Source organism: Mustela nigripes, chromosome 13 (assembly GCF_022355385.1).
Source record: "Mustela nigripes isolate SB6536 chromosome 13, MUSNIG.SB6536, whole genome shotgun sequence".
NCBI lineage: Eukaryota > Metazoa > Chordata > Mammalia > Carnivora > Mustelidae > Mustela > Mustela nigripes.
The window spans coordinates 68438620-68452086 of NC_081569.1; the positions used below are offsets into that span (position 1 = coordinate 68438620).

At 34.4% G+C, this 13467-nt stretch overlaps 1 protein-coding gene across 1 annotated transcript in view; it reads right to left on the reverse strand.

The window, feature by feature from the left end:
* TRPM7 (transient receptor potential cation channel subfamily M member 7) overlaps positions 1–13467 on the reverse strand; it is a 111484-nt gene that overhangs the window by 18950 nt on the left and 79067 nt on the right. Inside the window, exons 27-30 of the mRNA XM_059372816.1 lie at positions 11201–11271; positions 6708–6804; positions 3963–4033; positions 1811–1845 (exon numbers count right to left, since the gene is read on the reverse strand). Coding sequence (XP_059228799.1) covers positions 1811–1845; positions 3963–4033; positions 6708–6804; positions 11201–11271 — 274 coding nt within the window. The remainder of the gene's footprint in view (positions 1–1810; positions 1846–3962; positions 4034–6707; positions 6805–11200; positions 11272–13467) is intronic.

Sequence of the window (13467 nt, forward strand, 5' to 3'; positions counted from 1 at the left end):
ATTAGTGGTTTGCTGCCAAACTGAAGGTTCCAGTACTAATAAATTGCTCCATGATTTCTCTATTCATGGAGATTAAGAACGGCTTGAAATAACTGCAAAATTCTAAAAACACTTCCAACAGAATTGATGGGCAAAGAACTGAGAGAACAGCAAGCAGCCATCATTTGGCATAGCTTAATTTATAATGTTGAAAAATTTTTTTCCAATATTGAATATATTTAGTTATAACAACATAAACTGATACCAAGTGGAGGGTCTATTAATTCTATGAACTCCAGTGCAAATCAGACAGGTATAATAGAAAGGAGAATGCAATAAGAATCCAACAAATGGGTTAGACACTTAGCTTTCCCATCATACTGCTTTGAGGCCTTGCTCAGGACTCAAAAGACCAGATTCAGAAAGGTCCTCTGAAGTAGGGAACTTTTGCATCGCTTTCTAGTTCTTACCTTGGATGTGATCCTGATGTTTCCCACTGATTTTCACCTTAATAATAAATATTTTAGCATACTAAGTATTTTGACCCCACCCTCATCCCCTTGCTAATGAACTACTCTATTCTTAGGAACCAGAGTGCTAACCAACTCCACCTTTCTGGGTATTGCTATGGTTCAACATTCTATGAGATTCTTTTCTTAGCTGAGTGAATGTTAACTTCAAGTACCTATTTTGCATTTACATCCTACGGTTTTGGTTATAAAAGACCATACACTCTGAAGAGTTCTAACTACAGATTGGTCTTCCGAATGCCATGCAAGCCCGGAATATCCAAAGAACCCAAATATTGCATATCCATGTGGCATCTGGTTTTTTTCTCTATATATTCACATATATTTCTGGGAGATAGAAGAAAATAGGGAACACTGTGGAATATATAATTTCTTTCTCAGGTAGCCCATATACGAAAGTAACTCAACCATGTGTCCTGTATTAAATGGGCATCAAAACATGAGGACTTTTTTTTTTTTTTAATGTTCTTTAGAATTCTATAATACTAATTCTTAGGCTGGAAACACATAGATTATCTTTGATTCTTTATCTTTATGCTTAATCTGTACTAAAATTCTTTACTTTGCTGGGATGATTACCTATCAGATTGTCTTTTGTTTCTACTTTGGATTCTGGATTACCATGTCAGCTTTGTCATGGATCTCCCTATATGCAGACTTTCTAATGTATACTGTGTAATTACTACTCTAATTATCTTTCCAAAAGCAGATGCAAGGCTTGTTGCTTATGATGGGCACAGAAGTCAGCCAACTGCAAAGCTAAAGTGTCAAAGTAGATCTTTGAATAAATTTATTCAATAGCAAGTTGGAAATAGGACTAAATAAAATCATAATTGTATCATCATAAGGAAGATTTTAGTAGAGTAGTAATTACAGTATGGCTATAACAACAGTGTAACTATACAAAATAACTAAAATGTATACATTAACTCATAAAAAATGAGTTTTCCCAATCTCTTCTATGTAGAGACAAAAGGCACTAAAATAAATAATCATCAGATGCCTGGGTGGCTCAATTGGTTAAGCGTCTGCCTTCAGCTTAGGTCATGATCCCAGCCTGGGACTGAGACCCACACTGGGCTCCCTGCTCAGCAGGGAGCCTGCTTCTCCCTCTGCCTTCCCCTTGGTTTGTGCTCTCTCTCTCATTCCCCCTATCAAATAAATTAAAATCTTTTAAAAATAGTAATTAAATAAATCATCCATATATAAAGGAGTATTTTAAGAAATGGCACAAAGAACAGAAAAAAGACAACATCCAATAACTATGATACTTTCAGGTTATTAAGAAAAGGCTTACTTACAGGTCTCTGTTTGATGGTCTATCTTGTAACCAATCCTTTAGTCAAAACAAACACAAAACAAAGGTTAAAGAAAAAAATCTTTAGATGAAGCATAAATGGTTAACCCTGTTTTGTTTCCTACACTATGTTTTAAGAATAAAGGCTGAAAAATTAATGTGAAGTAAGGACTTTCATACAAATGATCTAATAAAATAATAAATGTATATAACTTCCCTAAGGCCACTCCACAAGACAGAATAAAGAATTTCATGACTGTTGTTTATTACAACATAATTGCAGTCTGGCTAGTTTTCCTCTGATGACAATTTATATTCTTAAATAATATGTGCCCACTGTCAAAAGAAAAACACAACAAAACCTAAAGAGTAAAATTAAAATCATGCACACTATAAACAAATTTCAAAAACATGTAGGCATATTTCACTGAAGCTCTTTTCTGTATATGTTTGTATTGTTTTTATTCTGTAGATTTTTCATCCAATTTTAACTGTATAACTAGCTAAAGTATCAAAGTAGATCTTTGAATAAATTTATTCAACAGCAAGTTGGAAATAGGACTAAATAAAATCATAATTGCATGTTCTGATCCAATTTAGTAATTATTCAGCTATACTTGATCTATGTTATCATATTTCCCAATGAGTTCCTTTTTATTCTAGATTCTTTTTCTAATTTTCGAGAAATTTTTGAATAGTATCTTTTCTTTTACTGTGTTCACTAACTCCCCTTCCTCATTGAAATAATTTTTTGATAACAGGATTTTCAATAATATTATCTATCTCCTTATAGAAGAATGTAAGTTAACATTTCTTGATGACTCAGAAAAATTTTGAGTAGTGGTTTCTATACTTGACTGAGTAAAGGAGCAATTTTTCTGCTTTTTCCCAAGCTATTTGTCTTGCTTGCCAGAGTAATGCTTTTAAAGAGTGTTTGTAAAATCAAATATTACTTCAGCTGGCTGGTAACGACTTCATATAATTAGTTCCAGTACAAACAAGGGATTCCTGCCTTTCTTTCTTTTGCATAAACTTTTCTTTAAAATTTTCTAACTACTGCACAGACAGTAATCCGACACTGGCTGTAGCAACATTTTTCTAGATCTATCTCCTGAGGCAAGGGAGATAAAAGCAAAAATAAACTACTAGGGCTACATCAAAAAGTTTCTGCACAGCAAAGGAAACAATCAACAAAACTATAAAGCAACCTATGGAATGGGAGAATGTATTTGCAAATGACATAACTGATAAAGGGTTAGCATCCAAAATATACACAGACATACAACTCAACAGCCCCAAAAGAGATAATCCAATCAAAATGGGCAGGAGACATGAGAAGACATACAGATGGCCAACAGGCACATGAAAAGATGCTCAATATCACTCATCAACTGGGAAATGCAAACCAAAACTATAATGAGGTATCACATCACATCTGTCAGCACGGCCAAAAATAAAAAACATTAAGAAACAAGTGTTGGCGAAAATGTGAAGAAAAAAGAACTCTTTTGTACTCCTGGTGGGAATGCAAACTGACACAGACACTGTGGAAGACAGTACAGAGGTTACTCAGAAAGCTAAAAATAGAACTACCCCCTGATGTAGTAACTGCACTATTGGGCATTTAGCCAAAAATACAAAACACTAATTCAAAGGAATATATGCACTCCTATGTTTACTGCAGCATTATTTATACCACCCAAACAATGGAAGCTGCCCAATGTCCAGTGATAGATGAATGGATAAAGAAGATATGGTATATATACAATGGAATATTATTTACTCATAAAAAATAAAACCTTGCCATTTGCAACAACATGGATAGAGCTAGAGAGTATAACTCTAAGTGAAATAAGTTAGAGAAAGACACATACTGTACGATTACTCATATGTGGAATTAAGAAACAAAATAAATGAGCAAAGAAAAAAAACCAAAAACATAGATAGACAAAACAAGACTCTAATTATAGAGAATAATGATTTGGGAAGAAGGAAGATGGGAGGGAGGATGGGATAAATAGGGGGTAGGGATTAAAGACTACATTTATCATGATGAAATACATAAAAGTATAAAAATAATAATACATACATATATACCTAAATACTTAAATATATGTACCTTAAAATACACATTTATTTAATTGAAATGTACAAACCGGTAGTAAAGCTGCTTTGGAATCTACTTCATGAGTTTCTTGTGTAGATGGCCTTCTACTGCTACTTTCCACTTGAAGAAAAATTTAAAACATACGTTACAAAACTAAAAATTATTTTAATATTAACCACCAAACACAAGTGTTTCTACACATTTTAACTTTCTTAAGATAATTTATCTTCTCCCCAACATTGCTGATGATAAGAACTGCGTAAGGCCAGAGGTATTTTTACTGGACATCAAAATTATTTATTTTTGTAAAAAGGCAGTAAAAAAGAGTATGAAGGAAAAAGTTTTACTCTTCGTATTTCCATTTCTTGTATATCCTACCATGAATATTTTGTGTGTGTACACACCTATCATTTTTTAAACCATAAATGGTAGGATGATATTTATTATATATTTGGGTTTTTTTCTTGTTGGCTTTATAACTTTAAGCTTGGAGATCTTTCCATTATCAGTACGCAGAAAATTTCTCTATTCTATTTTGATGCTATATTGAATTTCATACTATGGGTACACAATAATAGTACAGAATAATAACCAAACTCCTATTGATGGACATCTGGTATGATTTCAATTCCTGTCATTACAACATTGCAATTAATAATCTTATACATACATCATTTTACAGTAATGGGAAAAAAACACCTCATCTTTTCTCCTGTGATTTTAGATGCCATCTTTATCATATCTGGGTTTGTTTATCCTAAATAAACTTTAAAACTAAGCCTATTTTAAAAAGCCAGGATGTTAAATTCTAAAGTACCTCAGATTTCACAATTTTATGATATAGTAAAGAAAAACCTCAGAATGAATGTGATGGAGAAACTTAGAACAAAACCTCTATTCCAAATGTAGAGGTAGGGGAAAGGTCAGATTTAAGTTCATTAAAAGAGTCTGGGCAAAACTTTTTCAAGATAACGAAACTGACAGATGTATTAAGTATCTAAGTATCTTGAAGAAATGTAGTTAAACAGCAGAGAACCTAGTGTTGATCTAGCCAAAATTACAATAAGACTATATTGGTGGGAAAGAGTAAACGTGTGTGTATATGTACTCGTGTGTGTGTGTGTGTGTGTGTGTGTGTGTGTGTGTTTGGGGAATAGAGAGAGGAAAGGAAGAGTTCTATCCTTGCCTTCTTTACTGGGAGGTCAATAGTTATTGTCTAAAATTGAAATATTAGGATGCAAAATTAGAAGCGTGCTAACTCCAGAAATAATATCCCTGTTACTGAAAATGAGTTTTATTTCTTCCCTCCTAACCCTTCTACCATTACTTTTTCTTACTTTATTTCTCCAGCTACAATGTTAAATAGAAATGGTAATAGAATCCCTGCCTTGATTCCCCACCTGGCTTTCAATGTATCATTATGAGATATGGTATCTGTGATAACCTTTTATAGATACCCTTTATTCATATTAAGGAAACTTCATTCTAACTTTGCTAGTTTTAATAATGAATGGATGCAGAATTTCATCAAATGCCTTTTATGTAGCTACTGAACAAACGATTTTTCTCCTCTAACCTATTACTATCATGCCTCAATTATATATACACACACAAATAAATAATTATTTTAAAATGAGATAAATAAAATATATATACATATATATGTATATGTGTGTGTGTGTACTTTTTTAATGTGAGTTCCACACCCAACATGGGGCTTGAACTCACTACCCCAAGATCAAGAGTCATATGCTCTACTGACTGAGCCAGCCAGGTACCCCTCGTCAATTATATTTTTTATGTTAACGTTAAACCAATTTGCATTCCTGTAAAACATCCAAGTTGATACTGATCTATACCAAAAGAGAATGAAAAGGGAAACGATGGTCAGGTGAACATCGTAGTGATGTTTTTCTTAAGGAACCTTATAAAGATTATATGCACATTAACGAGAAGAGGATTAATAAATTTATATGCATATATAACTGATTCATAACAAAGTATGATAAGAAAACATCCCCAGGCCTTTATATTACCCAGTGAAAAATTAAAGGTACAAAACAGCATGTATGATATGTTACTTTCCGTGTAAAAATGAAAGGAAGAGGGGCACCTGGGTGGCTCAGTGGGTTAAAGCCTCTGCCTTCAGCTCAGGACATGATCCCAGGGTCCTGAGATCAAGCCCAGCATCGGGCTCTCCACTCAGCCCAGGAGCCTGCTTCCTCCTCTTTCTCTGTCTGCTTCTCTGCTACTTGTGATCTCCATCTCTCAAATAAATAAATAAAATCTTAAAAAAAATGAGAGGAAGAAAAGACTTCTGCCGTATAAGATGCATAAGTGTGAAACTCTAGAGGTTAAATAAAAGTGGTTACATGTGAGGCTGAAATGAGAGGCTATTTTCAAACTGCTTGAATGTGTTTGTATTTCAATTCTGAAACAAATAAATGTATTAGCTATTTTTAAAAGTTAAATTAGAAAAATATTTTGACTAAATGACTATAAAGATTAAAATACAGATTCACTTGTAAAAGTTAAAATCAGCAGGTTCATTAAAAATTAAGTCTTTATATATTTCATCTTTATGTACTGAACAATTTGTTTAAAAAAATTAAAAAAAAAAAGAATAATATTAGGATTATGTATTTTATTCAAGCTTAAAGAAACAGTGATGGACCAGAATCATCACTTTCTGACTCTTGAAAACATGTACTCTTCAGGTGTGTGACATAGATAAAATACATTTAAAGCTTAAATGAGCATGTTTGGTAATATAATTCACGTAGTCAGAAATTACCTTGTTCTGAATGAAGAGGAATAGAAGTTTTGCGACATTCAGTAAATCCACCATGAGAACTCACATGTTTCAAAGTGTTTTCAGAAGGAACATCATTCTGCATATTGTACAAATACACAATTTAAAAACAATCAAACTGAATTTCAAATAATTGTTCTAAGTAGCAAAAGAGTCTCTGTATCTATTTAGTTCAATATGCTTTAATCTACCTGGACACCGAAGAGTAAATTACACCAAAGAATAAATTACATTTAAGAGTAAATTAACTGTGACCAAAAAGGTCACAGTTAATTTTCTTCAATGACAATCTAAAAAAACTACATCAAAATATCCTACTTGCTTATTGTCCATAAATCAATTTGAATGAATTGTTTTTCATAGTGATACAACTTCATAAAAAATTGGGGGAAAATACGGAAAACTGTAGGGAAAATAATAAAACATTTATCAGCTCACCTAAAAAACAAAAAGCTATTTTATACCAACATGGACAGATTATAACAGTTTAGAGCGTGGAAGAGTGGTTTTTATGGGAAAGAAGGAATGTTTTGGGTAGCTTTCTTACTGATTATATGAGCTGCATATATAATAAAGATCTATTTGATCATTATATGTCACATTTCAATTTTTTCCAGATCTGCTTTGACTTATCTATGATTTCCATTTTTTGGTATTTAAATCTCTTCACATCCTTCCTTTAATATTGTAAATTCCTTGAATGTTTAGAAAGTCCTCCTGATTTTACTGACTTAGTATTTCTATTTTCTTAAATGATTTGAGTTTTTACGTTTAAAGTTAGAATTCATCTGAGCTTATGAAGTGACTGAAGAACATAAACAGGCGCATCTGGGTGGCTCAGTCAGTTAAGGGGCTGCCTTTGGCTCAGGTCATGATCTCAGGGTCCTGGGATTGAGCCCCATCATCAGGCTCCTGGCTCAGGGGAGAGCCTGCTTCTCCCTCTCCCTCTGCCTGCCACTCTGCCTACTTGTGCTCGCTCTCTGTCAAATAAGTAAATAAAATCTTAAAAAAAAAAAAAAAAAAAAAAGAACATAAACAGACTTTTTCTACTCAATTATCCAATTTGTACTTACTGACAAAGCATCTTCCTTCTCAACAATTTCTAATCCAATCCTTCTTATTAAATTCTTATTTGCAGGGCGCTGGGTGGCTCAATGGGTTAAGCCTCTGCCTTCGGCTCAGGTCATGATCTCAGGGTCCTGGGGTCAAGCCCCCACACCAGGCTCTCTGCTCAGCAGGGAGCCTGCTTCCCTCCTTCCCCACCACCCCTATGCCTGCTCCTCTGCCTACTTGTGATCTCTCTCTCTGTCAAATAAATAAATAAAATCTTTAAAAAAAAATTCTTATTTGCAGAAGGGTTATTTTGGAGTCACCAAAATGTTTAGCTAAATCTTCATTATTTCAACTGTTCTACCTGAGTAGTATTTTATAGTCTAGTTTTCCCTTCCTTTCTTCTTTTTACCTGTACTTTTTCCTGGATGAACAAACTGCATTAAACTAATGTGGGGACATCCAATACATTCATACTGTTTTCAACTATAAACAGGTCACACACTATTATGCAACTTCAAAATATTCCCAAACCTCTACCACCTTTCAGAAACAATGAGTTTTAAAATGTTACTATGATAAACTATTACTTTTAATAAGTAGATTTAGCTTACATCTCAAGAAAATTAGGCTTTTCAACCTTTGATGTTCTGTGCTCTTCATATATAGCTGATTTATACAGCCAAGTGAGAGTGCTCTCATTTTTACCTGTAGTCACAAAGCAACTCCAATTTCTTTTCTGATTTGTTTCTTTTGAAACCAGTTTTAGCTATTTTTTATTTGTTTTATTTAAGTGCTTTCCTTGATATATACTATTCGATGCAATGACATATCGGTTTCATTCTAGTGACAGAAATTCTAGTGCAGGATTGGTGATTTGTAAAATTCCATATACCTTAACAGAAAAAATTTTGTGTATGTGCATTTTTCTGGGAAGAAGGTCTATAGCTTTCATTTGATTTTCAAGGGGTGTATAAATCATAAACATTCAAGAACTCCAAGTCTTAGATGACCATGAGCTAGAGCTCATTATTCTATTATTACAGTTTGAGTTCTTTTTCTCTAAGTAAATTACTCAAAATTGTTTAATTCAAAACACAGCTACCAGTTTTCTGCCTCCTCACAGAAATGTGTATCTTCTTCTTGCTTTTACCAGAAAGTTACTTGCCCATTCATAAATTTTTAGCATAGTCCTGGCTTTAAGGTCATTTAATAGGTTCGTTGTTAAAAGGCGAAATCTGTGGGGAAACCTCCACATATACCCTTCCCCATTAAGGAACATCCATTTATCCTAAATGACTTCCTGTGTACACCAACTGCTTCATTATACCAAAATGATGCCACGAGAACGTGCTGATAGAATTCTTTCAACTGCCACTGTGACACGCTTAGAGACATTTTAAAAGTTGAAATGAAAGGGGCGCCTGGGTGGCTCAGTGGGTTAAAGTCTCTGCCTTTGGCTCAGGTCATGATCCCAGGGTCCTAGGATCAAGCCCTGCATCGGGCTCTCTGCTCAGCAGGGAGCATGCTTCCCCCTCCCCCACTTGCCTCTCTGCCTACTTGTGATCTCTGTCAAATAAATAAATAAAATCTTAAAAGTTTAATGAAATACATATTAGAGAATGACAGCCTAAGTCAGAGTAGCTGTAATTGTTACTGAGGACTGAGAGAAGCAGAGATACTAAAAAAAAAACATTTAGGAAGCAAAATGACTTAGACTTGGCTATTAAATGGAAGAAAGTAGGAGTGCAGTTTGCCCAAGTCAACCAAAATGTTAATGTTATTAACAGAAGCAGGAAATACAGGAGGAGAAACATGTCTGCTAAGCAAGAAGATGGTGAATTTAAGGTTCTGGCTGCTGAGTTTGACAACTCTTAAGATTTCCAATTAGTTAGTAGTTCTAATCTTTTACTGTGGTGTCATGCCAATCCTCTAGTCAGAATCACTCCAAAGATTTACTTTCCCCATACGCATTCATAGCCTTCGGTTTTCCTGGCAGAAATCCAAATGCTGATATGGCTACTAAAAAAATTCATGCTATTTCAACTCTATAGCTGAGAAATTATATTCCTGGTATTCTCTTGACTTCTTAGTAACTTTACACAATGGTTACCCTGAACCTTCTCTTTCTCATGTATTCCATCGTGCTTTCCACCAGCCTTACTAGAAAAACAAACGCCTTCAAGTACCAACAACTCCCCAGATCACTTTTTTTTTTAATTTAAAGATTTTATTTGTCAGAGAGAGAGAGTGTACAAGTAGGGTGAGCAGCAGGCAGGGAGAGAAGAAGGCTCCCTGCTGAACAAGGAGCCCAATGTAGGACTCAATTCCAGGACCTTGGGATCATGACCTAAGCTGAAGGCAGATGCCCAAACAACTGAGCCACCCAAGCACCCTCCCCAGACTACTTTTTTAAAAATCCCCTTTAATATTAAAAAGGGTTTGCATAGTTTATATAGGATGAAATACACAGATTCTTAAATGGTTAAGTTAGAGAACAGTTTTAGCAGTCTTTCTTTCCAGCTCAAAACACCTGTGCAACAATTTTGTCAGTCTTCCCATAAAAGAAGTTCTACTTGTTAATCCTTATCATCTGCATGCTCAATTTCACTCCATCCATGTCTTGTTTTTAAATTGTAATTCCCAGTCAGCCCTCCCTCCCTGTAAGAAACTGAAAGATAAAACAAGAGACACAACTTCAAAAAAACTGGATTTCCTACTCGTTCCTTTCCCTCATATTAAGACTATCATGGGTATTTATGAAAGCAACGGTTAAGAAATACTTCTTACTCATTATTCCACACACTTAAAAATTTACTTAACATTTATTGAATATCTTACACCTGCACATTATATTGTAGTTATTGCCATATTTAGCTTTTTACTGCTTGGCTACAGGTTTACGTTCTAATAAAATTCTGGGCCTGGGAAAGAGTTCAGTTTAGTATTTAGTCATGGGGTTAATGTACAGGGAGAAGCATTTTTAAAAAAAGAGAAATGTTAAATAGGTGTTTTTTATTTTCATCAATTTAAAAATGCAGGTTATTCGCAGATTTTTTCTTTATTTTTTTTCTAAAAGACTTTATCTTTTGAGAGAGAGTGAGCGAGCAAGTAAGGGGGGGAGCACAAAGGGTGAGTGAAAGGGAGAAGCAGACTCTCCAATGAGCTGAGAGTCCTACGTGGGCCTCCATCCCAGGACCTTGAGATCATGACCTGAGCTTAAGGCAGATGCTTAAGTGACCTAGCCACCTGGGTGCCCTGTTTCTTCTTTTTAAATGGTGTACAGCTTTTAAATACTTGGGATAATCATGTTGGTGATGGTCTCTGCTAAAACTGTTTTTTACTGAAATGTTTAGTTCTATTTTGAACTAAATCCCCAAATAGCAAAATAAGATTTAATTGTGCTGTTGTAAGGATTTACTTACGGATAATATTTCTTTTATCTTGTTCGATGCTTCTTTAAACTTCTGTAAATAATCTATGCTATCTCTGTGTCCTTAAAGAGAAAAAAAAAATTACAACAAAAAATATATACTTTTTTCTTATCAAAATAATGTCATTGTCTAAAGCCTACATAAAAAAGTGATTTGTATTGTTTTCTAAGTAGTTTTGATGGGTCTAAAAAGTTTCCTATAGATCTTTGGTTATATACCAAAAATATGTCAAGAAGCTAGAGAAGATGAGTAGTTCAGTATATAGTAACAGCAAAAGTCAAAGGCCTCCTTAAACAACCCTACATGTGATATGAATTGCTTGAAATTTAGAAAGAAAAAAGGTAAGCAATTACTTTCACTATTAATAATATAAAATTACAAAGAGACTCTTAATCTCACAAAACAAACTGAAGGTTGTGGGGGGCGGGTGGGTAAGGAGAGGGTGGTTGGGTTATGGACACTGGGGAGGGTATGTGCTATGGTGAGTGCTGTGAAGTGTGTAAACGTGGCGATTCACAGACCTGTGCCCCTGGGGCTAATGTTTATTAACATTATATGTTAATAAATTTTTTAAATTATTTTTTAAAATATAAAATTACATATATAATATTTACTATACATATATATCCACTATATACACACACATATAATATATCCACTATACACACACACATCGTACCTAGAAATAAATATGTAGGTTATCTACACATATTATTTTGAATGACAATATACTAACATACAGACTGTATTATACTGTTAAAAAATAAATTGCGATAGATTTTATGTAGGAAAAGTTGTCTCTATAAATCCACAGTGAACTTCACCCAGTCTAGCAGTAGAGATCAGGATGCTCAGTACCTAGATAATTCACAGGGTTGACCTCAATGTGGAGATTATATAGACATACCATATTCTCTGACCAATCTCCATACATCTTTCATTCCTAGGTAAACTTCTAAGTTAGGAAGGCTCAAACAAGTGTTAAGACCAGGTTAGGAAGCTACCTGATGGAAAAATTCAAACCTGAAGAGACAGAGGGCCTCATTCATGCCTCAGAACACTCTGGTCATGCCCACAAACCACTCAAGTTGTTTTCTAAGAACTTCTTCTTCTTCTTCTTCTTTTTTTTTAAAGATTTTATTTATTTTTTTGACAGACTGAGATCACAAGTAGGCAGAGAGGCAGGGCAGAAAGAGAGAGAGAGAGAGAAAGGGGGAAGCAGGCTCCCTGCTGAGGAGAGAGCCCAAAGCAGGGCTTGATCCCAGGACTCTTGGATCATGACCTGAGCCAAAGAAAGAGGCTTCAACCCACTGAGCCACCCAGGCGCCCCATCTAAGAACTTGTTAAATACTTTAAACTTTACTAATCTAAAAGGAACACTGTTAGAACACTATATTCTCCCAAATACTAGAGACCTAGCTAGCTCTATGAAATATTCTCTCTTCACCTTCTTCCATATGGCACACTGTCAATATTAAAATGTGCTTAGGTCTCCCCCATCATTAACAACAAAACAAATAAAAAACCTTACCTACAAACCACAGTATTAGTTATTTCTTTCTTTTTACCTTCACAGTGAGCTTTATAGTTGCTCCCCAAGTACTCCTCTTTACACTCCCTCCTCCCATTCACAATTTATTTCAATATAATCTGGCTTCTCCCTCAACCACTTACTGAAACAGATTCCACCAAGGCCATTAATTTGTTATCATTGCCAAAATAAATTTATTTTCAGTCCTTATTTTATTTTAGCTATCTGAAGTGTAAGAACGAATCATTCCTTTCTGAAATGCTCTCCTCTCTGGGCAGTAGTGGTTTGACCATATATCCTCACTTTCCAAGTAGAGTCCTGGCTTTCCCTATTAGCCTAATTGTAATTATTAGCATACCCTTTCACTATCAAAAGTGTACAGGTTGAGATGAAAAATTATACGGCCACCCAATTTATAAGATATTGCTCTTTTCCAGTTATTTCTATCTAGCTTCCACTGTACCTTTCTATTATTCCCTAAGTATCTAACATTTATGAATCACTCAGGTTCTTTCAACAAGTTAACCAAATTCAATAAAAGAGTCTCAAAATCAAAAGTAAGAGACCAAGTAAGTTTTATATATAAATGTTATTATAGTAAATTCACTGAAGAGGTTATGTGCCAACACAACTATTACAGCTCAATTCAACCTATTTCCCCCACCTGATTCCTTTTAAAAGTTTTAGAACTATATTTTATGAAATGCAGTCCCCACAACCATGTAAG